Raw genomic sequence first — 27,727 nt, 5'->3', positions numbered from 1 at the left:
TGGTCCCTGTGGAGTCCTCAGTACTAAAGAGCAGGCCAAGATGGTATCTATCCATTGCTTTGGGCAGTAACCAAGCATCTTAGATGAGAATAGAGACAGTAAGTGATTATTTCAGGATCTTAGAATCCATTCCTAAACCTGGCTAACTTCAGCTGTGGTTCTGATGAACACATATACCTTCACCTCTCTTTTTAACTTCTTTGCCCTCTTCCAAAATTCTTCCTATATCCTGTTTTCTTCTGTCCTGTGTGGTTTTCTCCCACCTAGTCCTCAAGTCACTTACATAAAATCACTCTCACATTAACACATCCAGGTAACCTCAACAGCTGGAAAGAGTTAAACAAGAAGATCAGACAGGTGGAGGGAGGACAGCACGGAGGAGATACTTTCTAGAAAGCAAATCTAAACCAAACGGAAAATAAAAAATAGTTAAGGAAAATACTCTAGAAACTTTCATTAAAGTTGTTCTAGCTGTAAAACTCCCATAACTCCCCATTCTTCACAATATTGCCCCTCCCTTTACAAATGTGATCACAAAAGTTAAAGAAAAGCCATCACCAAGCCCAGCAATGACTCTAGGAATGATTTACAACATAAGAAGCTGCGCTTCCACATTCAACCACGTTGTGTGATTTCCAATACAGTTACGAGAAATTCCCAGTTGTCTTGGGCAACGACCCAGAATCTTTTTCAAATAAAGAAAAAGAAATAGCACAAAAACTTCACAATCAAAAAATTCTCTGGCAATCCACAGCAAATTCCATTACACTGGGATGCAAGTTCCCAAACTGTTCAAATTGATTCAAAACTGAGTCTGCATTCATTTTACATTTTACATCTGTGATAGCTACAAGCACAAATCACAGAGAATTAAGCAAAGTACACGGCAATGATAATTCGTAAGTTCACCTCCCCAAATCAGTAACTTGCAAGTAACTGGAAATCAAAAATGTCTAACGATATATTTCTGGTGAAACATAAATTCCTTTTCTAAAATAATTATTCATAGAGATACCTCTTCTTCTAAATTTTTACTCTACTGCTGTTCCTCCCTTGAACTCACTAGATACCTAAGGGCAGAAAATCCCCACAGGAATTTCCTATTAATCATGTATTTGGGCAATTCTACCTTTGTTCCATTCAGCAATAAAAGTAAACTAAATTAAACATCACAGATTAGTTTAAATAGCTATAAAGTATAATGGCATCTGTTTAATAAATTTTCATTAAAAAGCAGAGTTCAGAATCATAAGGACCCAGACCTGTATCAACTGGAGAGAAATTTATCATAGACCATTAATTATTTTGGAGGCAATGTAATTCCCAATTAGCCATCCCTTAACTGATGTTAAAAAACCAAGCATCCCATCATTATTCTATGCATGCACGCACACAAACATACACTCAAAATTTGAAATAAGCTAAATTTTAAATAAACCTTCAGCCTTTAAACAGAACATATGCTTTTTTCATCTACTTCTTTGAGGGAGGAAGGGGAAAAGAGCATGCTGTATATTTTTATGGAAATGAACCATTTCACTTTCATTCATTCGCTCATTCGTTATGTAAACAAACATTTACTCTTCAGGCAAGATGTAAATAAGACTCAGCCACAATCCTTAAGAAGACTGTAGTCAAATGGGAAAGACAAACAGTTTTTAAAAATGACATAAGTTAAAAGAAAGTGTTATAAATTCAAGGCAAAGGAAGGGGACTCTGGGTAGACAGAACTTGCACTCACATACAAAAGGTCAGATGGCCTGGCTAGGGAAGGATCCCATCTAAAAAGTTTACCAAACAATATAAAAAAATGTTGTGAAAAACCCAAGTAAGTGGCTTCTACTTCCAACCCAGATGGAACAACAGGGACAAATTTACTCTCCCACCTGAAACCACTAAAATAACAGACAAAATATTCAAAAGAACTGTTTCCAAAACCCTGGATAACAGGCAACAAAGCACAGTGATACCTGAGAGACAGGACACAAATGAGATGAGCCACTGCCTTGAGAGAGTTTCCAGACCAAAGAGAAGGAAAAGGGAACCGAGGCGAAGGCCAGCAGCCTCCCTGAGTTACCGGGACAGAGATGAGGGTCCAGGGAGACCAAGGCAGTTAGAAATCACAGTACAGAGCACTGTGGAGGAAAAAGCTGCACAGAGAATCCCAGAGATTTGGTGAGGGCCCGTGTAACCATCAGCTGAACACAACGCATTAGCGTGAAGGAAGGACCCAAGGCTGGGCAAAGAACCACCCAGAATAATCAAAGCTAAAAATGCCTGGGACTCACACAGGGCCAGTAAAAGTGTCAGCTGTTACCAGCCAATAGATACACAGCTGCAGTAATTCTACATAAGATTTTAACAAATCAAATTCAACAATAAATTTAAAAGATGGCCAAGCGGAGTTTACCCCCACATGCAGAAACCGACTGCTTCCAAAATTCACGTGGAAATGCAAAGGACCTAGAATAGCTAAAACAACTTTAACAAATAAGTACAAAGATGGAGGGCTCACACTACCCAATTTCAAGAATTTTATTAAATATAAATTACAGTTATCAAGGCCCTGTGGTATTGTAAATACAGACAAGCACAGCAATGGGACAGAATCAGGAGTTCAGACACAGACCCACACATACATGGACACATGATTTTTGACTGATGTACAAAAGCAGTAATTATTGAAGAAAGTATAGTCTTTTCAAAAAATAATGCTGGACTAACTGGATATTCATATACAATAATTTTTTCAATCCATAACTTGCATCAAATACAAAAATTAACTCAAAATGAATCAGAGACTTAAATGTAAAAACCTAACATTGAAACTTATAAAATAAAATATGAAAGAAAACCATTGTGACAATGGGTTATACAAAGATATTTTTTTAGATATGCCACCAAAAGCATGATACATAGAATGAAATAATCAAACTGGACTTCATCAAAATTTAAAACTTCTCTTCGAAAGACATTATTAAGAGAATGAAACTACAAGCCACAGACTGGAAGTAAATATTTGTGATCACATATCTGATACGGTGCATGTTCAGAATATATAAAGGACTCTCCAAACTCAGTAATAAAAAAGAAAATACAAAAACAAAGTATGGGCAAAAGTTTGAACAGAAACTCCAGCAAGATATACTTCAACAAGATGGCAAATAAGCACACACCAGGATGATCAGCAGCATCTGTCATTAAGGAAATGCATATTAAAACTGCGGAGCGAGACCACTCCACACATCTAAATGGTTAAAATTGGTAAGTGTAGACAAGGATCTGGAGGAGCAGGAACTTTCATACCCTGTTGGTGGGAATAGAAAATGGAAAACAGTCTGACCATTTCTTCCACAATTAAATAGACACCCGCATCTAGGTATTTACCTACGAGAAAGGCAAGCCTGTCCATACAAAGACTGGTACAGCAATGTTCAGAGCAGTCTTATTTGGAACAGCCAAAGTCTGGAAACAACCCAAATGTCCATCAACAAGAAAAATGGATAAACAAATTGCGTTCCACCCATGTAATGGAATATACTCAGCAATAAAAAGGAATGAATTATTGATATCAACTACAACATGGATGAGTCTCAAAACAATTATGCTGAGTGAAAGAAGTCCGCCAAAAAAGAATCCACACTATACATTATCCCTTTTATGTAAAACTGGGGAAAGATGCGAACTAATCCATAGTGACAGAGGCAGGTCGCTGGCTGCCTGGGGAAAGGCGGTGGGAGGGGTGGGAGGGCCGTGTTCCAAAGGGGCACAAGGAGGACACTTCTGGTGATGAGCATGTTTATTTTCTCCATCATGGTGATGGTTTCACGGGTGCATGCGTATGTACCCTTTCAACATGTGCAGTTTATGGTATGTTCATTATACTTCATAAAGCTATTTTTAAAACTTTTAAAAAATGGAAGTAAGTATTAAAAAAAAAAAAAAAGGCGATTCATGAGCAAATCAGATGGGCATTATCTCCATTTTATTTGTGAGAAAATTCATAGTCACTTGCCAGGTAAACAGAGGTTACTTTACCTCCATCAGGCACCCATGTTGATCACTAACATTTCAATTACAAAAGAAAAACCAATGGATGTGCAGGTTGTGCTGTAACTATGAATCAGCACAAGTCTGCAAAGGACACTTCAGAAGGAAGACACTTCAGCCAGCCCCTCCCCGAACTTTTGTTTATTGCCTGGTACATGACCCATCTACAGAGGACCCCCGAGCAGGGGCTGAGGAGAGTTTCAGGTGGGGAAGAAGTGGCTCTCACTGGAGTCCTTGCCCACCCAGTCCAGGAGGGCTGCCTGTCACTTTCAGAGGCCACCACTCCCCATGCTCAGCCATCTACTCTAAACATCTAGCTCGGCCTGAACTCAATTCCTGGGTCACTGCACATCTAGAGAAATTAAGCAGGTTTAATTTCAACGTTAAACTCAACTCAAGCAAAGTTCATGTGCAATACAAAGGAAGACAGTTTTAAGGGTGTAAACAAAAGCATTATTTCAAATAAACTAATCAGCACTGCCAGACCTCAAACCCAGATCTGCAGACTCCAAGCCCAGGCTTTTTCCCAGTGCCTCTGTGCTCCCCCAGCACAGCACCAGCACAGCCCTTTCCAATCCAGAAAGACCTTCCCGTTAGGCTTCCCTGTCATCTTGAGCTTTGCTCCATCAATGGAAAGCGAGTTATTTTTCAAGCTTTTCTTACTTTAAATATTCATCTTCTTGAAGTAGGTCACTCTTTTATGAGCCTCAGCTTCTCTTTGAACTGATTCCCTGTTTCTCCCTATCTCTCCTAATAGGAACGTAGGATGCATTCAAAGTGTGAAATCCCATTCCAGTTAATTTTATTGATTCCTTTCACAGCCTCCTCATTTCGTATGCTAATTCATGTTTATTTCAGAAGGAAAACAAAACAGCCTTTTTGGAGAGAATGCCTTCAAAATCTGTAAAGAGCCACCACATTTTTATTCAATTATAAATGAGTTATACAGTATTTAAATCATTCACTGGAAATAAAGGCAGGTTTTAATCCATTTCAGAACCCAGCAAATGTCCTCAGACCACTTAACCCCTTTTGTGAAAGTGAGTGAATGACTGAGATGATGATAATATAAATACTCTACCACACCCACACTCACTCTCACCAGGTTACTCAGTGGTTTAATATGTGTTTTCTCATACTGGAGACAGAATACACATGGCAAGTCCCATTTAAGTGCACTTCTCCCCTATTTCCCTTCCCTGCAAATATTTCTCTTATTTTTGAGAGGAGACGAGTATGCATATTTTCTTTCCTGCATAATTTACCACCACGCCTGGGAATGGTCAGCAGACCTTAGGAGAATTGTCCCACAAGGTTGGATCTGAATGGCCTGGGTCCCATCCAGCTTTCTTGCATGTTTCCATTCCAAATCCACTGGTTCTAGAGTGACCAGCTTTCTCCCTCGTAATGAATTAATCCCACAGTAATGGATTCTATGAGCAAAGATGAGTTTCTAAAATGCACTGAGCGTCATAAGCAAACTGATCCTGCACTTGCTTCCAAAATCACAAATGTCCGAATTCAACCCACAGAAGGTCATTACAGCCTCCCCTTTCCGTGTGCACCAGCTCCTAGGCCAGTCACTGAAAGAGGTAATTTACTACCTGGCCTACAGCTAATAGCCCTTCCGATTTGGTGGTTCAGAAAGAAATCATTTCCTTCTAAATCATTAATAATTCAATATTTAAGTGGCATAATTCTCTCTTCATCATAAATAAATACCAAGAAATTACCTTCATCATCTCCCACAGGAATCTGAACTAGGAGAAATAATTTCAAGACTAGCTCTTTCCAAAAGAAAGAAATAGGACTCCATATTCCTGTCTGGCTAATGACTGACGGGGAAAGGACCTTAAAAGCTGGTGAATTCCACTTTCTAAATCTGTTTCCTTCTTCTCTATATGCAGTCAGTCACCAAGAACATTTTATTGACAGGGTCTTGTCCTCTTCTCCAACAAGCTCCTTGACAGAGCCCTTCCCTCCCTTCTCTTCCTGCTCTTAGAACAAGCCCAAATCCTAACTGCACATTCAGCTGTCTACTCAACATCTCCACTGGAGTTGAGTAAGCATCTCAAACTCAAGGTGTCCATAGCTGGATGTTGCATCTCCTCCCAAACCTGCTCCCCTACAGATCTTCCCCATCTCAGTGAATGACAAGTCCATTCTTCTAGTTGTTTAGATAAAAAACATGAGTCATCCTTAAGTGCTCTCTTTCTCTCCTACCTTGTATCTGTTTCATCCATAGATCATCACAGTGCTGTCTTCAAGAGATATTCAGGACACGATCACTTCTCACAATCTCCACTATTCCAAACAGGTCCAAGCCACCATTTTCATCTTGCCTTGCCTGGATTATCGCAATGGCCTCCTAACTGTTTCTACTCTTGCTTCCACCCACATTGCCTACAATCATCATTTCCACACAGCAGGGTGATCTTTTGAAAGCATTTGAATTGGAGCATGTCACTGCTTTGAGCTCAAAACCCTCTCAAGTCTCCCTGCATCACTCAGGCAAGAGCTTTAAAACATCAGTAGAAGCATCATCTCCTCTGAAAGCCTCTAGCAGCTGGTCTGGTGGAGTCCTCTCTCCTCTGTGCATGCACAACATCCTGTGCACACCTCCATCACGTACTGACGACGCCACCTCTGGCTCGCCAGTGTCCTCCACTAGACTGTGAGCATCTTGAGGGCTCTTTCCCTTAAAACACACAACACATAAGAAGTGTTCAATAAGTGTCCATGAAGTGAATGAACGAAGGGCCAACTTCACGGGTGAGTTATGCAGCCACACAGAGCCTTGTTGCTTAGAAGGGCTCTGCACTTGGTTCAATGCTCTGCTGTCCCCATCTTGAAATCATTACCAATTGTTGAACAAGGTGACCTTGCATTTTCATTTTTTATTGGACCTCACAGATTACTATAGCTAGTCCTGGATAGGTGGGTGGATGGATGGGTGGGTGGGTGGGTGGATGGATGGATGGATGGATGGATGGATGGATGGACAGAGAGACTCAGCTTATACAATGCAATACAAAATGTCAGAATATAATGTCATAGCTTTCAGGGGAATGGTTCTGACAAAGAAATTTTAGAGTTAGGCAAAGCATATATGTGTAAAGGCAAAGGAAAAACACAAAACAAGATCCCTGAAAATCTATCATCTATGTGCCTTTATTTTGGGAACATGACTGGTCTTTGGAAGACAAATAAAATAAAGAATTCCAGTATGGGAACCTTATGACCAGAAAGATGCATAGCATTTTAAAAAGAAAAAAAAAAAAAAAGGAAGGAGAGAAATGATGAGGACTTATATGATCACAGAATTAATACAACATGGCAATGATTCAAGTATAGATATGAGAGAATGGACACCTCGGAAACATTATCGCTCCCTTTGCATAAATCAATTAGAGCATGTTAAAGGAGGGTCACGAATCAGTGGGAAAGCAGCATTCCTCAAGCAAGGGACTGCCATAACTAAAATAAATGAAAAAAATCAAGTTAGAATCTCAACTCCCAATTTCTAATTATAATTCCCATGTATATTTTTAGTTATATGCTAAAACTTCAACTTAATTTCTAAATAAAACCAGAAAAAATATATGTGAATATTTTTTTCAAACACTAAATGAGAAAAAACTTTATAAGATTACATGCTCTATAAAACCTATCCACCCCATCCAAAAAAACTATCAACATTAAAAGGTAAGCAATGAGTTTGGAAAGCATATTTGTAATAAACATTGAAGACAAAGATAATTTCTTCACTACATAAAAAAATGCATGCAAATGAACAATTGCATTAATCAACAGAAAATTTATTTTTAATAGCTAAATCAGAACTTTCTATTTAGATCAGAACTAAAAATGCAAATAAGTAACATTTGGAAAAATATTCAATCTTACTGCCAGTCAAGAAAATGCAAGTGCCTGGCTAGTGTGGTTCAATGGTTGAGTGTCGTCCCATGCACCAAGAGGTCACTGGTTCAATTCCTGGTCAGGGCCCATGCCCAGGTTTTGATCTCGATCCCCGGTGGGGGTGTGCAGGAGGCAGCTGCTTGATGTTTCTCTCTCATTGATGTTTCTATCTCTCTCTCCCTCTTCCTCCCTCTCTCTCTAAAATTGATAAAAACATATAGGGAAAAAAGAAAACACAAGCTAAAACAGGAATATGTGATTGTTTACCAAATTAGCAAGGTTTTACAAATTACCTATTCTTTCATGCATTGTTGGTAAAATTATAAACTGATAGAAAACCTAACGGAAACCAGTTCAGCAGATTATAGCAAAAGCCTTTAAAAAGCCCATACCTTTTGGCCTAATAATTACACATGAAACTATTTCTATCTGATACTGGATATAAAGTTTTTCATAGAAAAATGTTCCTCGCACCATTATTTAGAATAAATATTTGAAAGCAATCTACATCTATGCCTATAGAGAAATGAGAAAGTTGACCTATGGTAAAACCATTCCATAAAAATAATATACAACAGCTAAAATTAATGTCTGTAAGGTGTTTAATAAATGGGGAAATATTTATATTAAGAGAAAGCATAGGATACAAACATTTATATATGAGTATGAGCTTAAAGGTGTAAAAATGTTTACAGAAAAAAGCAGAATGCTTTCTATTTTAATGCTGTACAATTATAAACATTTTGTTTTCTAATTTCTGTTTCCCCCATTTTCCCAATTTATCACAATAAACATGCAAATTTAATACAATAGGCTCTCTTAACTGATGCTCCAGACTGACTGACACTCTCCATCACCTCTGTCAGCCAGAACGAAGGCAGCGCGGGGTTTGCTGGGAGCTCAGCAGGCAGGCACCCCTCCTACCTGGTCTGCCTGTTTCTGCACTCGCCAGTTGAGCTGTATACCTGCCAACACTTCGTTGGGTTTTTTTCCTCTTTGTGACAGCTGTGCTTGTTACTATAATTACGTAATTCTATTAAATTACATAAATTGATGACATTATGAGTGAGAAAAGAAAGGGGATGACTGTTGCAGTGAAAACCAAGTTGAATGCTTTAGAATGACTCCACAAAAAGCTAGCGAAGGGAAGGTATGCAACTAGGTGTGGGCAAGACAACCATATAAAATTTAGAAAATGTCATAAAATATAGAAGATTTCTGCACACCGCATCACAAAATCGCCTTCTTGAAGTCGAGGATCATGAAGCACAGACTTAAAAAGAGCAGACTTTGGAAGCAGGAACAACTTCAGAGTGGGTCCTGCAGTGGGTCGGCCATGGAGAGCCACTGGGTGACAGAAGACAGACTGGGGTACTGGCCTGTAAGACCAGCAGACTAGCACTACAGTAAACTGACTTAGGGAAAACCAGAGGAGAAGTAGGCTTCAGAGTAAAAGATAAAAATTGTACTCACAGTGAACAGAACGAAATATATTCACCCAGATCCAACTTACTAACCAAACAAAAGGCAGCCCAGATGGCTGGAGATGAAGGCATGGCGGAGGCAGAACAGGGGGACCACAAGCCCCAAAGGGGGTGCCAACAGCCTTGACCACAAAAGCAAGGGCCGCAGCAACACCCCTTGATCAAGAGGGTAGATTTCATGCTAAGTGTTAGTACCATGATAAGGAAAAGAAGATGATCCGTTTTGAAGGTACATTTTTAAACCTTGAAATTAAAGAGGCAAATACTGGTGATACAGTTAATCAAGTGTAGGACAGGAAGGGGAGGGGAGCGGAGGGGTGGGAAGGAGTAGAGAGGGGTGGGAAGAGGAGGGGAGGGCAGGAGAGGGGAGGGTTTACAAGAACCCAGGGATATATCATACATCTCACAGGAATAAACTCATCTAATCCTCCCAACAGCCCTATGAAATCAATATTTTTACAGATGAAGACATTGAAACTGAGGGTGATATCAGCCCTCGAAGAAGTAGTTCAGAGGTATGAGGGCTGGAAAGCTTCTGCCAGGAGGAAAAGACTACGAAGGGCTTCAAAGCGCAGGTGTCAATCACCCCAGTGGCTCCAGGCTGCTCACCAAAATCACCCACTGAGCTTTTGAAGGTAAGGATTTTCCAAGTCAAGTCCCACCCTGCATCTGCAAAATGTGAACGTCCAAGATGAAGGATCTGGAAGTGGGATGAAACCTAGAGAGAGATATGGGAATCACTGACCTACTGCATCCCGAGGGCTTCAGTAAGTGAAAGCTGTAGGCTCTGTGCGTGTGTCCAAGTCAACACTGAAATAAAATGTGTTCTCACTCTGGAAGAAGTAAGATGCTGATGTGTTTCCTCCGTTATAAAACCGTAATTCAGACAAGCCCCTTACTTCCCACTCTGCTTAACTAGAATCAAAGAAGTCTGCAGTGTTTGTTTAAACTTCTGGAGAGCAAGGTGCTCTGTAGCTTTGCAGTCTGTGTTCTTTGTCGAAGCACCAGATTCTCCAGGTCCCACAAAAAGTAGACAATCATTTGTCTTCTGTAGAGACAGGCTCTGTCAAGTGTGCCTTTGTCTCTGCTAAAGGACTTGAAGCAGTGCGATGTCAGAAACTTTGGATCAAGGGTCTGAGAGGCTCGGCAGGATGCTGTATGTCAGCAAGTGATGCCCTCATGAGAGGGAGCCATCACAGCCAGCCACCCTCCTTTCTCCCACCTAAACAAGCAGCAGTGCACAGGGGTCTAAGCCAAGACAGAAGTTCAGCTAAAAGACAAAGTTCTTGGCCAACCTCACCCCTCTGCAATAGTTAGGCCATTATCCACAGCCTATTGGTAGTATATAAACCCAAGACCTAGAAAAAATGGTCATTATCCACTTTTACACCCATATAAAGTCTTTAATGCAGTGCTGGGTACTTTGCAAGTGTACAATAAATGTTAGCTACTGTTATATTTATTACTGTTAGCACTGTTAGCATCATCACTCTCATCAGGAATCCCATTTCTTATGGTTAGGAGGAAAAACACCACCTTATTAAACACAAGGATACTGGCCTAGTGTTCCAGTTATTTGTTGTTATGTAACAAACCAACCCCAAAAGTCAGTGGCTTAAAAGATCAACTACACTCCTTTTGCTCATGAATCTGCATGAATCTTGGGGTGGAGACAGCTCATCTCTGCTCCACTTGGCACTAGCTGAGGAGTCTCAAGGCAGTGGTGGGGTAGGTGGGGTGGACTGAAGCTCGCTTACTCACATCTGGGACCTGCACGGGGAAGACAAAAACAGCTTTGGAGCTGGAACGACTGAAACTTCTTGGACACATCTATCTATATATTTAGCTAGAGAGCTACCTCTAGCTCTTTCTCTCTCCCTCCCTCCCTCTCTCTGTCTCTATCTCTGTCTCTCTCTTTCCATGTGGGTCTCTCCAGCATGGTGGCCTCGGGGTTGCCTGACTTCTGACATGGTGGCTCAAAGCTTCAAATACACACATCCCCAGATTCCATCACTCTTTATGATCCAGCCTTGGAAGTCAGGCAACACCATTTCCATTGAGTTCTATCCACTAGAAATAAGTCACTAAGGCCAGCCCATAATAATGGGAGGGGAATTAAGCTCTACGTTTTGCTGGAAATAGTGTCAAAGAATTTGCAGGTATTTTTTCAAATCACCACGCCTAGGAAAATCATTTCTCATTCCTTTAGGTTGAAATTTTTATTGCTGCCAAAAGATGCAAATCTGACCGGCCTTGGCCAGCCACTGTTTACAGGAAAAGACATTCTTTGAATCATTGACTCTGCCTATCTGATCCATAAAATTACTGAAGTTGAACAGGCTTTAGGTCTTGTCTAGATGTCACTGGGGAGAAAAACTGAGTCTTGGAGGCGGTGGGCTAAAGGTCTTGTTTCAAGGAGCAGTAATGATTCTGCCTACCACCGCTATGGTATTAATAATAAATAAAATCATTGATCAGCATTCTCCTATTATTTACAGGCACTCTTCAAAGTGTTCTACAAATATCACCTTGCACAGTCTTTATCATACTTATAAGAGCAGCTGCTGTCTTCCAGATGGGTATACGGGAGCTCAGCAATGGCATACGAGTTGCCCTAAATCCAAGCTTTGGCTTGGCTTTGTTAAAGTAGCCAAAGGAAGTTTGAGATCCCCCTCTCTAACTTGAAAGCCCATGCTCAGTCCACTGTATGGCACCCCCTGGAGGTCAGCTGGTTAGGGATGTCTCGCTGGCAGCGGCCCAGAGCTGCAGTCTCTGGCTCTTGTCTGGAATTTGATGCCATGGAACTTTCTCTACTGAAGATTAGGCTTTCAACCAAACCGTCCTTGAGAGGTACGCATGAACTTACACTCTAATGAAAACGTGGATCACTAACACTAGGTCCTTTCTAGTGGAGAAGAGGAAGGACAGATCTCGATCCCCAGGGGCCTGGAGTTCTCGGTGCCCTGGAGGAGGAGCTGGAGGACCCACCGAGTAATGATGCTGGAGGGGCTGCAAGCCCTTCACTGGCTGCAGTGGTGCCAGCCAGAGATCTGAGCAAGGAGGGTGAGGGGGAAGAAATGAGACTAGCCCATTCCTCCCCAAGTGCCTTGTCTATGTGTAAAGGCTACTGAAGAGCAGCAACAGATAAGAGTTTCATTCAAGCCACCCATTAGTAACTACTGTTTAGCTTTTGTTTTCTCCCCAAACTGCTATGTGCAAGTAAACACAGCCCAAGGGTTCTTATATCTTCCTGAGTGTTCATCTTCAGCTAATTGGGGGGGAGGGGGGAGGGGCGAGCTCTTGAAAAGACATTTCATGAGATTTGTGTGTTTTAATATTATTCTCAGCCCCTTTCTTCAAATCTCCTGGAATCAGTTCAACGGCTGGAAGATGGGTAGGCAGGAAGCAAGGCTGAAGTGGATTTTAGAACAACTTGGCAAATTAGCAAAGTTTTTAACGTCATTAAAGAGCTCTTAAATATTCTTCCTGAACTACATTTTTATCTTGCGAATGCATTTCAGTAATTGCTCTAAAGGAAACTGTGCAACTTTGGCACAAACATAAATGTTTGCATGATTTAAAATGCAGTGGCAGCAACGATCATGATTTTTTTTAATTGCTAATTTTTAAACTAACCTTTTTGGTTTGTCTCATCTTGAAAAATGCCAGTTCCTATCAGCAGAAGCTGTAGTAGAGACAGTGCATATATTATTTAGTGGCTTATAATTGCAAACAACTTAGCTGTATTTCAATACTTAACCCTCATCTCCAGCATGGAGCATAAGTAGGGTGTGATTACAATCATTCCCATCATTCTGTAAATAGAACAATGATATACTGAGACATAAGACTATTTGCTTAAAGCCAATAGCAGAACAGATAGAAAAGCTGGTCTAGAACCAGAGTCTTTCAATCTAACTACCTTACACCACCTCACTTATTGTTTAGCTCAATCAGTATCTGTTGATCATATTAACCGAGGACAGAAACCTACAGTAGATAGACTGGCCTGTCACTTAGGAAGACAAATGTTCTAACTCTGACTAACTAAATTAATCAGGATCATTAATACTAGCTGCTGTAACAGATAAGCTCCAAAATCTCAATGGCTTAGCATGATGGTCCAAGGCACAGAGACATCAAGATAGAACTAGGGAGGGCAGTGCTCTGCTCCATGCAGTCATTCAGGGACTAAGAATCCTTTTGTATGCCACCAAGAAGTGGACTCCAAGGCCACCACAGAAAGGTAAAGGGAGAAGGCATGGAGGACCCCACTGGAGTTTATGTGGGCCAGGCCTGACAGTGGCACACATCATTTCACTCATCTTCCACTGCCCAGAATTCAGTCATATCAGTTGTACCCACCTAATTACGGGGAAGGCTAAAGATTATCTCTGTGCCAAAGAGGAAAAGTCCATAGTGAACACAGCATTGCCTCTGCCACACCAACTAGAGAGAAGGGTAGTTCTATGCCACCTGATGTCAGACTCCCTAATCCAGACCCTGATCTAGTATAAACGATACCATAAAAAAGCCTTTTCCCCTACCTTCAAGAAGTTCAAACTAATTTTACACTGCATACTCAATCCCAGGTCTGTGGCACAAGTCAGGATGGTGAACAGCATGAGAAGAAGGGTGGCAACGGGCTTACCTTCTGGACACAAAGGAACCACACTGGCCATTTGCATTAGCTTTGTGCTGACACACAACCTCTAAAGCCTCCTACATACACTTCTAGGGCCTGGACCCCAAGCTGGATATGTGATTCCTATGCAAGGCTTGGTATCCACTGAAAAAATGACCATTACAAGCTTATACTGGATCATACCCAATTAAAGCTACCATGATACCAATATAATGCATATCCGATTACAGGAAGGGCACAGGGCAGAAGCCAAGAACAAAGCATGTCTGAGGCCTGCTGAGAGTTGCCCAAATGAAGAAGAAATTAACAATGTACACTTGTCAGCACTCCTGTTGTGCTCATTTCCTTGCAAATATAAGCAAAGCCTTTTAATTAACTTACTATCAATTTCACTTTTCTCATATTTTGTTCTAATTATGGGCTGGATTTAAAGCTCACACAGCATAATTTAGAGCCCTAGAATTAACAGCTTTACAACTTTGCACACTCGTAACAGCTAAACCTGAGGAAAGTGAGGTTCCCTGCCATCATCTTGTCACTGCATCCCCATGCCTGCCCCTCTCCAATCCCTGGACCAGTGCTGATGCTGCTCAGGACCGAGTCCCTCACCCAGGAGTCAGCGAGTGCCAACTTCACAAAGGAAGACCCAGAAAGGCAGCTGGCGGTGTCTGTTTTGCGTTTATGGATAGTGATGCTATCAGCTAGAAATGCCTGGGAGCTCTCACCTAAGCCCCTACTACTAGCTGCAGCTCCCACAGATATCTCCCTGATGGGAGACAATGTTGAGGCTAGACGGGCCCTTGGGGTTCTTATGATTGCAAGAAAGGAACTTTGAAAAAACAAGGTTATTATCCACAAGTCCTGGAGGTTACATGCCCCAGGCCATATAGCAAGGTTGAAGATACAGAGACAGAGAGCAGGCCTGGGGCTCTGCCTTTATTAGGCAAGGGTGGGGTGCCTAGGGTTCCACAGGTTCACTTTTTTTTTTTTTTTGCCTTTGGATTTTTTTTGTTGTTGTTCAAAATATTACAGATATCCCCTTTTCTCCCCATTGACCCATTCCAACCCACCCCACCCCCTCCCTGGTCTCTCACCACACCATTGTCTGGGTTATGTATATAAGCATATAAATTCTTTGGTTAATCTTTCCCCTTCCACCCACCTGGCCCCTCTTTCTCTCTCAGTTTCCTCAGTCTGATCCATGCTTCCATGTCATTGAATCTATTCTGTTCATCAGTTTATTAAGTTCTTTAGATTCCACATATAAGTGAGATCATGTGATGTTCGTCTTTCTCTGCCTGGCTTATTTCACTTAGCATAATATTCTCCAGGTCCTTCCATACTGTCCCAAAGGGTACAAGATCCTTCTTTACAGCTGCATAGTATTCCATGCTGTAAATGTCCCACAGCTTTTTTATCCACTCATCTACTGATGGGCACCTTGAGCTGTTTCCAGATCTTAGCTATTGTAAACTGTGCTGCTATGAACATAAGGGTGCATATATTCTTTCTGATTAGTGTTTCAGGATTCTTAGGATATATTCCTAGAAGTGGGATCACTGGGTGGAAAGGCAGTTCCATTTTTAATTTTCTGAGGAGCCTCCATGCTGTTTTCCATAGTGGCTGCACAAGTCTGCATTCCCACCAGCAGTGTACTAAGGTTCCCCTTCTCCACATCCTCACCAGTACGTCATTTGTTGATTTGTTGATGGCAGCCATTCTTACAGGTGTCAAGTGATACCTCATTGTGGTTTTAATTTGCATCTCTCTGATGATTAGTGATGCTGAGCATTTTTTCATATGTCTCTTGGCCATCTGTATGACCTCTTTGGAGAAGTATCTATTCAGGTCCTTTGCCCATTTTTTAATTGATTGTTTGTGTTCCTCTTGTTGACTTGTATGAGTTCTTTGTACACTTTGGAAATTAGCCCCTTATCAGATACATCCTTGGCAAATATGTTCTCCCAGACCATGGGGTTTCTTTGTATTTTAAGGCTGATTTCTTTTGCTGTGCAGAAGCTTTTTAGTTTGATGTCCCATTTGTTTATTTTTTTCTTTTGTTTCTCTTACCCTAGGAGATGTATCAGTGAAAATTCCAGTGAGATGTCTGTGACTTAACTGCCTATGTTTTCGTCTAGGATTTTTATGGTTTCGCAACTTACATTAAAGTCTTTTATCCATTTTGAGTTTATTTTTGTGCATGGTGAAAGTTGGTGGTCTAGTTTCACTGTTTTGCATGTAGCTGTCCAATTTTCCCAACACCATTTATTGAGGAAACTGTCTTTACTCCATTGTATGCTCTTGCTTCCTTTGTCAAATATTAACTGACCATAATTGTGTGGGTCAATTTCTGGGATCTCTGTTCTATTCCATTGATCTATATGTCTGTTGTTGTACCAATACCAGGCTGTTTTGATTACAATGGCTTTGCAATACAGTTTGTTAACCAGTAAAATGATCCCTCCCACTCTGTTCTTCTTTCTCAATATGGTGCGCCTATTTGGGGGTCTTTTTTGGTTCCATATAAATTTTTGGAATATTTGTTCTAGCTCTGTGAGATATGCTGTTGGTATTTTAATAGGAATTGCATTGGATCTATAAGGTTCACTCTTTATTGGTGAGTTTAAAGCATACAGTGCAGGAAAGGAAAATTAGGGTCACTCAGGAGGTCAGTCATCTGTTCACCTGGGGCTTTCTGAAGGAGGAACGTCATGGGGGGGAGGCTGCCTGGCTCTTTATCTAGTTGTGTAGCTGCCAACTGTTCATTCAAGATATATGGCTATGAAATGGATGCCTGGGCAATCAAAAGCTTAATGCCAGGCACTTACATTAAACTAAAAAAAGCTTACTGTCAGGCAATAGTGATTGTAATTATTCAACAGTGTCTCTGGACAACTTATTTATTTCTCTGAGTTTCAGCCTCCTCATATGTACAATGGGTAAAATAGAAGAAGGTTTGATGTAGAGTTAAATATCATGAAACATTTGCTATGTATTAGATGCTCAATACAAACGCTATGTACACTAAACTATGGTATACACATGTATGTACAAATTTCATGTATTTCATAAACTCTAAAATGCCTTCAACTGGGGGTTGTACCATTTTATGTGCCCATAAGAGGAAAAATGCTACCAACTAAAATATGACATACCACTGATCATAAAATAAATCTCAACTTCAGAGATGTAACAATGTGCATCTAGCATTGACAAAAAATGGTTATATTTTTGGGAGTTTCAATCTATGAGATGTCTTCAAGTCAAATTCAAGTTAACCGGAATGCCCAAGGAAATGAGTATTCTAGTTAATTCAATTTCTAGTAGCAGAGTCTTGCTTCACTTTAATATTCATTAAAAACGTACTGGGAGTATAAAGATGCAGAGTCACAATGCAAATGCCATTTCTTCTCTCCTCTTTTGCTTCCGCCATACTTACTTTCTTTGGAAGCAACTATTTTCTTAAAGGTTGAGCATTTTCTGGACCACACATGGAAGCCTGACCAGGGACACTTCTGGAAAAGATTTTCTTTCTTGATTAACAATAAGAGGAGATGTGGCCAGTGGTATGGTGTCTCCTACCCTGCACAAAGATGCAATGACTGGAAGGAACTACAGCAGCCGTCTCGTAACCACAAAGAATAGATAAGGACAAATGACATTATGATGTCATCATAGTGACCTCACAATTCTGAACCAACCCTATCGCTACTTCTGGACTTGTTAAGTGAGAACAAGTTACCTGCTCATGAATTAATTCCTAAATGACCTAGGGAGGGGTTTTTAAAAATGAATATAATCTATTCTCTTACAAACTATTGGGTATGACCATGTAAACAATTCATTATAATGTAAGGCAGAGATGAACAAGGGTTAAAAAGAGCCCATGCAAAGTATGGCCTAAAGTTCAGAGAAGGAACGATTAATTCTGACAAGGTGGCCAGAGAAGGTTTCAGGGAATAAAGGGCTTCTGAATGCTGTCCTTGGGGGAAACACGAGATTTTAATGAGATGGGCAGAGGGATATTTTTCGTAATCTGATAGTTTAAGGACCCTAAGTCATGTAGCTCTCGTTTTTACATGCATGAGCTTTGGTCAAAAACAGAGTAGAATTGGAACCCCAGTCTCCTAGCAGTTAGTTCAGTACTCTTCCTACCAGGGGGGAACAGCACCTAACAAGCCATGCATAACCATACTACACCCCTCGGTGAACACTAATCACACAATTAGCCATTGTAGCTGAGACTGGGATGGAAAGAGGCCCTGGTGGAACCCTGCTCCCTATTAACTGTCAGCACGCTCGTGCACTGGTGTCTGGATGCAGCCGCCTGTAATTACGGCTGCCGCTTATTACTCATGCATGGCAAGGCTGAGGCTTGGCAATGACAGGAACATTATTAAAAGCAAAAATTTCTCTATCAGTGGCTAAGCCGATTGTCATCCACATGTCAGAACAGTCTAAGGACCTGTGAGGAGCAATAATGAAGGCAGAGGAAGGTCTTTCGACCAAGTGAGTTCTGCATTTTTTTAAAAAGTATTACAGGCATCAGAAAAGGAGGGAGAAAGGGAGGGAGGGAAGGAGGGAGGGAGGCTCTCCTGCTTGTGTGGGGTGAGGGACAATTTATCTGCTTTTTTGTGGCTCCTGCTCCCCTGGTCAAAAGCTACCCCATGGGCAGTAGGCTCCCCTGGACTTCTGGGTTCCATCTTCTGGTCCCTCAGCAGCTGCTGAGGAGGCAGGTCCTGCCCTGCAACATAGCATTCCAGCTGAATCCAGAAGGGACAGGAGGATCCAGAAGCCTGGCAGTGGCCTCAGAAGGCAGACCCATGTGGTGGCTGCAGCAGCCACAGCTAGGACAAAGCTTGGTTTGAAGCAGACACCTCTCTGCTCTTATCACCAGGGCCTCCCACAGAATCCCTCCCACCCACCCACCTCCTCTTTGGTTGGGGAAGGCATGGGGAACAGAAAATGAGACCTTTCACCAGGGGCAAGACAAGCCCGGGTCCAGCTAAGCCGCAGAGCGTGCATCGTCAGGGCACCAACCCCTGCCATGTAGCGGGCTTTCCTCTGGAATGAGCTGATGAGGGCAACACTGGGTGGATGGAGGAGAGAACACTGAAGTGAGCGCCCTGGAAGAGCTGGCACAGGGACTCCTGCCAGGCTCACCAAGGGAGGGGCTGTCAGGCTGAACATGGAAGGATGGAGCCCCTGGGAGCTAGAGGAAGGGTGTGGCTGGGGGCTGGCAAGATGGAGGGGAGCACTCAGGTCAAAGTTCCTGAGGGCTGACTGAGATTTTTCCAAAGGGAGCAGTTTTAGGTGCTAACTCAGCTTGCGATATGCCCAAGGAGGGGCCTGAAATGAGGTACACCTGGAATCACTGAAGGTCGAAGGCTGGTTGAGTCCTGAACCAGAGGCTTGGCTGGGTCAGCGAGGCCAGCACTTCACACCACTCCCGGGTTCTAGCCCACTGCCCCGCCTGTCCACACACACGCTAACCCCCAACATCAGGTCCCCAGGTCTCACTACCTGTCTCCTATGGTTCATGCGTCAAAACTGCTGAGTTCTCCTGTTCAAGTTCAACACTCATTGGTTAAGCACCTACTGTGTACGAGTTCAAGCCCCACCCTTCCATACACTCTAATATTCTTCTGAGACCTAGTGTATCCTACAACCTGTCTTTCCAACTAGACCACAAACGTGTAGTTGGGAGTAATGCCTGCCCCTCTCTGTAATCTGGGCCGAGTCCGGCAGTGCGGAAGGGCTCGCTAACAGAAATGAAGGACCCACGTGCTCTGTAACAGGACTTGACATGTGCTCATACAGGCTGCCATTTCTTCCCTTAGGCCTCAAAAGTGGTCACCCAAAGGAATCATCATTATAAGGAAGCAGAGGGGGTGGGCCGGGTTAGAAAGAAGGAAACAGAGTTCAGCCTCAAACACACGTGAAGAAAAAAGGATCTCAAGTTAATTCAGAGCCCAAGCAAGTCAAAGGAGGACCTCCTCTCACCCCTCTCGAGATTTCCATCCCAGGTGGCAAGGACCACACTCTGCCACACACAGCTCTAGCTGTTCACGCTTTCATTCCACAAATGGATTTGCTAAGCACCTACTGTGAGCCAGTGCAGTTCTCGGCATCAGGGATATGACAGGAAGAAGGCGCCAAGGTCCCTGCCTTCTAGCAGGTAGCATTCTCTCAGCTGCCTTGCATCCAGCCCTGTGGCTCCTGCTGGTCATCCTGAATCCCTTTTGTCCTGACTTACAGCCACCCCACCGCACAGTGGAGAGGTGAAGGGATCTGCCCAAGGTCACACAGCTAATAAGTGATACAACAGAAACCAAGCCCAGTCTGTCTGATGCCCAACAACCTTTCTTCTAATATTATATTCTTAAGGACTGGGAGGCTATCTAATCTTAGGTTCTCTCTCCATTTGACGTGGGCATTACTGTGCCCACATTCCTTCCTCTCCATGTCACTGTTAGCTCTAATTACCAAGCCTTCTTCCTGTCCAGAGACACTCCAATCTGGCAACACCAAAGGTCGGGAGGTTGGATTTCCTCCTGGATAATGACACTGGTGGCCTCTCCTGGACTCCGATGGGCTGCGCAGGCCGTGGCTGCCCCACTGGGAGGGTGCCTGTAGTGCACACACTGGCCAGTACAGAAGTGCCTGCATCTGAGGGCTGTCTGAGAACTATGTTCCCCATCTCTCCAGGAGGGACTGGCAGCCACCAGATGCTATCAGTCTGCTGGTGGTAAATGAAGAGAGCCTCCCTCCAACACCCAGGCCCTGGCTCCCGAGTGCTCCCCAGGCTGCCACAGAGCCCCGCTGGGGCCTGCAGGCAGCACGTAGTGGCGCGTGCTGCCCTGGTTTCCTGCTGATGCCTGTTGCAGTGACGGATTTTCATACCAACATTGCCCTCTGCTCCTCCCCCTTACCTGCTTCCCATAGGAAATGCTGCCACCATCCAGCTCTATAGTCTACAGGAGCACGTCTATATCCCGGCAGGAAAGAGGAAACAGCTGTGGGCCAGCTCTGGCATCCGTGATGAGATGCCTTCAAATGCCATCCCTCTCTTTCTGACCCTACCCTGGAGGCATGTAGAGCAAATCTCTACTTCTGTCCCTCTGCACCAACTCTCTTTTCCTGCCTGGTGGGTTTGGCTTATGTGTCAGGCTGGGTGGGCTGCACTTGGGTTATTTGGGGACATTTTGGTTTTCTGCAGCTCAGACTCCAGCCTCGTTCACCTATGTGGCTTGGGGGCAGGACTAAGGGCAGGTAATTCTGACTTCTCTTCATTCCCACAAAGATTTTCAATTTCTTCAAGCAACCCTGCTTCTATTCAATATCCTTCTGAAATCTAAATTTGGAACCTAACCTGAATCAATTGCATTTCCACTTACGACAGAGCTGCCCTGGGCTTACTGAATGGAGCAGTGACGTGCGCCTTTCCGATCCATCGCACAGGGGCGCTGATGAGGGACAGGGCCACTGGCCAGAGCTCAGGGCTTGCATGGGACATGTGAAACACCACAGCCCTCCACTGTCTTCCCCTGACTCCTCAGGAACATGCTGGACTGGGGACAAGCCCCGCGGCATTCAGGAATCTTGGCTCCGCCCTTCTCTGTCTGTGCCATACAGGCTAAGTCACGTCGTGTCCACATCTCACCTTTCTCAGCTTTAAAATGAGAGAAACAACTTCCTCAGAAGACGACAGAAGGCCAAAGTCGTGTACGGAGTGACATGGGAATTCTAACAAGAAGCCTGCATGTCCCAAGGTCCATTTTCCTAATGCCGGTACAAAACCACCATGTCGCCATTTAAAAAAACAGTTTAACACATTATTATTTTCTTCTGTATGAATTTATTCAGATTTTCCAAATTTTCTACAATAAATATGAATTCATTTTATTCTACAAAAAAGGAACATAAAACCATATTCATGTTATAAAATTACATATTCAAGAAAACATACCGAAACGTGCTGCTCCCTAAAGTGATTGATTGCTTCACTTCCAAGCTCCTCAGGAGGATCAGGTGGGTGCTCTTCAGTCAAGAGGGTAAAGGACCAGAGCAGTCTCAAGATGGTACAGGCAGCCTCAAGATAGGGCAGGCAGGATGGCTTCCTCACACTCAGTCTCTCCAGCTAAGACTCTCCAACCCCTTTCCCTCACCACATTCACCCAACCCAACTCAGCCTTTACAGTGTTGAGGTTATTTCCTCTGTGGCTATCAATTACCATCCAACCAATCAACCAATAAACCTAGGTGCCCACATTATGCGCAAAGTTCTGTGGCAGATGCTGATCATATTAATTGAGGACAGAAACTTACAGTAGCTAGACTGGCCTGTCACTTAGGGAGACAAGTGTTCTAACTCTGACTGACTAAATTAATCAGGATCATTAACATTAGCTGCTGTAACAGATAAGCTCCAAAATCTCAATGGCTTAGCATGATGGTCCAAGGCACGGAGATATCAAGACAGAGCTAGGGAGGGCAGTGCTCTGTTCCATGCAGTCATTCAGGGACTAAGGACCATTTTGTATGCCACCAAGAAGTGGACTCCAAGGCCACCACAAAAAGGTAAAGGGAGAAAGCATGGAGGACCCCACTGGGGTTTATGTGGGCCAGGCCTGACAGTGGCAGAATAGAGGTGGTATTAAAAAGTCCAAGATTATATGAAAGGTCACTGACAACAAAGCCTCAGGCAACTCAGAGAAGGAACAGCTCAGACCATGTGGATTGGCACAACTTCCCCACCCCCAGCCCATGACCTTGAGCCAACCTTTAACAGAAGAATGTAGAAAAGGCAAGGAGAGCAAACCAGTCTCAAAGACTGGGGCCAAAAAGTGGAGGCTACAGTCTGAAGGCTAATGAGAGGTATTTCAGCAAGTCGATCAGTCTCGCTCAAGGAGGTAGAGGACACTGGGCAAGGTTGGGAAGGTGGGAGATGCGACTGTGGAAGCCCACTGTCAGCCCCCAAGCCTGACCACGATTCCTCAGGAAACAGTGCCCCTGGAAAGTCTGAGACCCTTGGGAGGTTTGTGCTTTCCACTCAGATATCTGGAACCATACATGCAGAGTGGAAGAGAGGGGTGAGAGACCAGAGGCAGGGCACTGGGTTAAAGGGTCGAGGTCAGCAGTGGAGCTTCACAGAAAGAATGGAAGAGCAGATACAAGAGAGAATCTGGAGGGAAAGTGCTCATTAATCCCCGTGTGCTCTCTCCTCCATACCAGCATCTGGACTGTCACTTTAAAACATGACCTTTTCAGCCTGGATTAAGAAAAACAAAAACAGTAACAACTACAACCTGTAACTTTTTCAAAAAGGATTCAGGGCCTTGATACCAAGAGTCTTAGCACAGAGGCCAGTTCTGAGGAGGTCTGGGTCACCCAGGCGCCCCAGGCCCAGGGGGCCCCTCTCAGGACACCCGCAGAAACCTGTCTCATGAATGAAAGAGCGCCCAGATGGCTGTGTGCACAGCCAGGGAAGTGGAGCCCTCCAAGAATCCCTGCTGCTGGAACTTCCTAAGAGTCCGCAGGAAAGGTCTGGGAAATATGAGCAACTTTGAAATGTCAGCATCCACTGTGTAGCTACGAGGGGGCTGGACCCAAGTAGCCTTGTTCCTACTGTATGCCTAGTGCCTGGCTCTCGCAGGTGCTCCATAATCCTGAGGCATAAAGAACCCTGAGGTCAAGGTTTCCCTCTCCTACTTCAGTAGGAGGCATGGAACAGGCTGCAGAGCAAAAGGACACAGCAAGCCAGGTCCCATGGCCCAGGCACTGGGAGACCTCACCTCCCTTAGCCACCCTCCCACTGCAGCAGGTGGCCCCCTGCAGGCCTAGCTCATCAACAGGCGGGACACCAGTACCCTAAACAAGCACAGGCAAGGAAGAGAGTGCTGGGGGCTGGAGTGGAGAGAGGTGGATCCTCTCCATTTCACAACATTTCCTGGCTCTCTTCCTCCGTGCTTCATGTCACTACAAATTCCACTCTGCAGCCAGGAAGATACCATCTACCTTGTTGCAGCTTGAATTCCTGGCTTGCCCAGGAAAAGCTCTCAATTCAGCCTTCCTTCAGCTCCTCAGAGGCTGCAAGTCAAGAAAACTCAGCCTTCCCATCCCACAGCACCACCTGACCCAACCAGTCCCAAGCGCAGGACAACCCCACTCCCCTGGGGAATCTCTTGCCTGGCAGGAGCCAGACCCCCAGCCCTTCTGAAGCAAGCTCTTGGTTTCTTAGGAGTCTCCACACCCACTAGCTGGTATTGGCAGGCAAATGGGTTTTCCTCTTCACTTTGCTTGGTGTAGGCAGTAAGGTAGACGGCAGTGGACTATGGGCCGGGCCACAAGCTGATAAGACGTGCAAAGTCTTGGACCCTCACCCCAGATTTACTGAATCAGAGACTCTGGCTGTGGGGTCCAGAAATCTGTCTTAACAGGCCTTCTATGTGACTTTGAGGCACAGCAAAGATTGAGACTTGCTGGTGCAGCAGCTAAGAACCTCAATTCTGGAACCAAACTGTCCAAGTTCAATTCCCAGGTCTATAACCCCCTGGCTGGGTGACTGTGAGCAAGCTACTTGGGGGATGTGGGGGGCAGTGACAGTGCCTATCTCCGAGGGTCGCTATAAAGACTAAATGAATCCCTGGGTGTCTGTAACAATTAGTAAATACCATTTGCAATTTTATTATCCTATTTGGGATATTTAGGGGTGCATGACTATATCATATTTAGTTTCCTAATTGAAACCAATCCTAAAACGACTTGTTCCCTGAGTGTAGCCTGACAGTGAGGGAGCTCAGGCTATCTTGCACTCTTCTCTTTTTCGGGGTCCTATGGTACATCTAAGGCAGGTATCTGTGTAGAATAATAAGGCCCGCCCCAGAAGCTTCTAATTCCTGCAAAAATGAGCTGTGGGTTTTGTTTCATTCTGTGCCTTGATTTGTTGACATTCAGGAGAAGAGCTCCCTCATGACCCCCACGGCAGACTACATGGACAGCCAGGCCACATTGTCTGTGAGGGGTTGGGAAGGCTGCAGGGGATGCCTTGAACTTGTCCCTTGAACTACAGGGACAAGTTCAAGGCATCCTCTGTATACTTGCTGAATGACATGGAGAAGACCATGGGGTCCTTTTAGGGGTGCTCCGAGATCTGACCACATCCCACCCAGAAGGACCCAGAAGGGATCATGGGAGTGTCACCCTTCTCCCTGCCACCAGCCTGGTCTCTCACTCTAACTGCAGAGAAGACAGTTGAGTTGAGTCTTCCTAATGTAGATTCTTCTTGCCATCAAACTTAATACTCCTTATAATTAGGAGGAGATAGTATATAGAAGTTATCAAGAACGTAGGCTCTGTAGTCAACCAGACAATGGGTTCTGATTCCAGACTCTACCACTTCCTAGCTGCAGGACACCAGGCAACTTAGTTACCTCTCCACGTCTCTTTTCCTCATGTCTGATATGGGGATGGAATTCAATGCACTTATGAAATGTCTGCACAGTGTCTGGCACACAACAAGAATTTCACCAATTATCATTACCTTCATGATTATCTCTAATTCTGGAACTACCCTGAGAACATGTGTTAGAAACTCAGGAAGGGAGGTGGCAGCCCTGGATCTGCCTTAGATAGCAGCTATATGGACCCTGGAGAGCTGCCTGTACTTGAGTAGGGAAATCTCAATCTGACCTTGGGGACAGCAAGTGTACAATGATCTGTCCCTGGACCAAATGTGACCAGAGCACATTAAGTCTCCCTCTTCTCCTAAAGCACTGAAGAGAACATTTTAGATGGAACAGATTCTGACAACTGTCACTACAGGGAAGTCCTCACTTCACGCTGTGGATAGGCTCTGTGACTTAAAGAACACTGGTATAACGAAACCAATTTTACCACAGGCTAATTGATATAAGCAAAAGCTAAGTTTCCACAGAATCTCATCAACATTTTAAGGAAATGAGGTTGAACAAATCCATGTTATTGGAGGACCTGCTGTAATTGGATGGCACACCTCACTCTACAACACTGTGAAAACCTGCTTCCCCAATCCACCAAGAACTTTAACATCACCCTCGGGCAGCTCTCTGGCAGAAGCCAGGTGTGTTTTTAATAGCAGCCTCCACCTAGGTTGCGAAATGGAGAAGTCCTCATTATTAGCTGTGCAGCCCGCCTCATCCAACTTACTACCAAAGTGCATTAGCTCCAGACCTGAGGCCTTGGCTCTGCAAACATTTAAGCCCACCAAAGTCCCTCCCTGTCTGAGTCCACCAAACGGTAAGCTGTAAGAGCTATTTCCTCCAAGTCAGTCTGTGCCTCTAGTTCCATTTGGCCACGCGACTGGTTTCTGCACTTGGGATTTAGTCTCCAGGTAAGGATTCCTGCACGTGCCTGCACACAAGGACCGGGAACCAGCTTTACAGACATGTTTCCACAATAAAAGCAAACTTACAGGTAATTCTTTCCAGCAGCCCCGGCCTCCTGGCCCAGAGAGGGTAGAGAGGGTAAAAGGGAGCGCGCGGGAGCCAGGAGGCGTCGGCTCCCCAGCACCGCGCGCAAGGCCCCCGGGATTTAGCGAGCCCTGTGGACACGGGCGCACGTCCTTACCATTCAGTTGCCTGTAGACGATGTCCTCCAGCAGCGAGAGGCGCTTCAGGACCGCATCCTGGATGGGGCTGGCGCTGTGCGCGCTGAGGTTGGCCACCTCGGCACGCGGCCGAATCTCGTGGAAGCCGTCTCCGCTGCGCAATGCGATGGGCCGGCACTTGGCCAGAAAGAGCACGAAGCCGGCCACCGCTATCAAGTTCAACACCAGCAGCACTTTGACTCTTCTCAGTGAAGCCATCAAACACACCAGATCGGCCCTCGCTCCGGACCCGCGCCCTTTCCAGCTCTGGCGAGGCGCGGGGCAGTGTGAGTCTCACACTCTGGACCGCTGGCAAGAATCCCAGCCACTCCCAGCCCCAGAGAGCAGATGCTCTGGAGGCAGAGACAGTTGAGAAAACAGGGCGCTCAGAGGGAGAGCGAAATCGCTCACATGAAAGCTCTGGGTGTGGAGAAGTGCTCCCAGGGATGCCTGCTTACTCCACCACGGCGCGCGGCCCCTTCCAGGCGCCTTGGCTTCTCGGAGAAGAGCCGGCGGTCGGGGGGCCTCTCCTCCGCACCAGCAAGTGGTCCGCCGCTGGCCCTTGGGCCGCCGGGCGCGGGGCTGCGAGAGCAGCAGACCTCCGAGGCCAGCTGCTAGGCAGGAGGGGCTGTCCCGGCGCCCGAGTGGGAATGGCGCGCAGGTGCCCTGGTCAGGGTTTGTCGCCCACGGAGGAGCGCGCCGCACCTCGGGCCGCACGGCCACCACCCCAGTCCGCCGTCGGCCGTCGCGGTGTGCGACTCGCGGTCTTCAGCCAAGGACCGGCTGCTGGGGGCGGGTGCCTTTGTTCCGCTCACCAACTCGCTCCGTCACGCCGGGCAGAGGGAAGGAAAGCCCGCGCCCGGCGCCCGCATCCTCGCGGCTCCGCAGTCACGCTCAAGTCTCAGTTACTCTCAAAGTGGGGGCAGTACTGGGGAGTGGGCGACCAGGCAGAGGGCGACGTCCTTTCCGCCCCTCGCGCTGGAGGACACCCCACCTCGCGCCAAA

The 27,727-nt window shown here is 44.8% G+C and overlaps 1 protein-coding gene across 1 annotated transcript in view; it reads right to left on the bottom strand.

Annotated features, from left to right (window-relative positions):
• GALNT17 (polypeptide N-acetylgalactosaminyltransferase 17) overlaps nucleotides 1–27,238 on the bottom strand; it is a 386,942-nt gene extending 359,704 nt beyond the window's left edge. The window contains exon 1 of the mRNA XM_016225135.2: nucleotides 26,704–27,238. Coding sequence (XP_016080621.1) covers nucleotides 26,704–26,941 — 238 coding nt within the window. The 5' untranslated portion in view covers nucleotides 26,942–27,238. The remainder of the gene's footprint in view (nucleotides 1–26,703) is intronic.
• Between the last annotated feature and the right edge of the window lie 489 nt (nucleotides 27,239–27,727).

The sequence above is a fragment of the Miniopterus natalensis genome, chromosome 3, assembly GCF_054644295.1.
Source record: "Miniopterus natalensis isolate mMinNat1 chromosome 3, mMinNat1.hap1, whole genome shotgun sequence".
NCBI classification, from domain to species: Eukaryota; Metazoa; Chordata; class Mammalia; order Chiroptera; family Miniopteridae; genus Miniopterus; species Miniopterus natalensis.
Note: the sequence above shows the minus strand (reverse complement) of the source record. Positions and strands in the feature narration are given on the sequence as shown.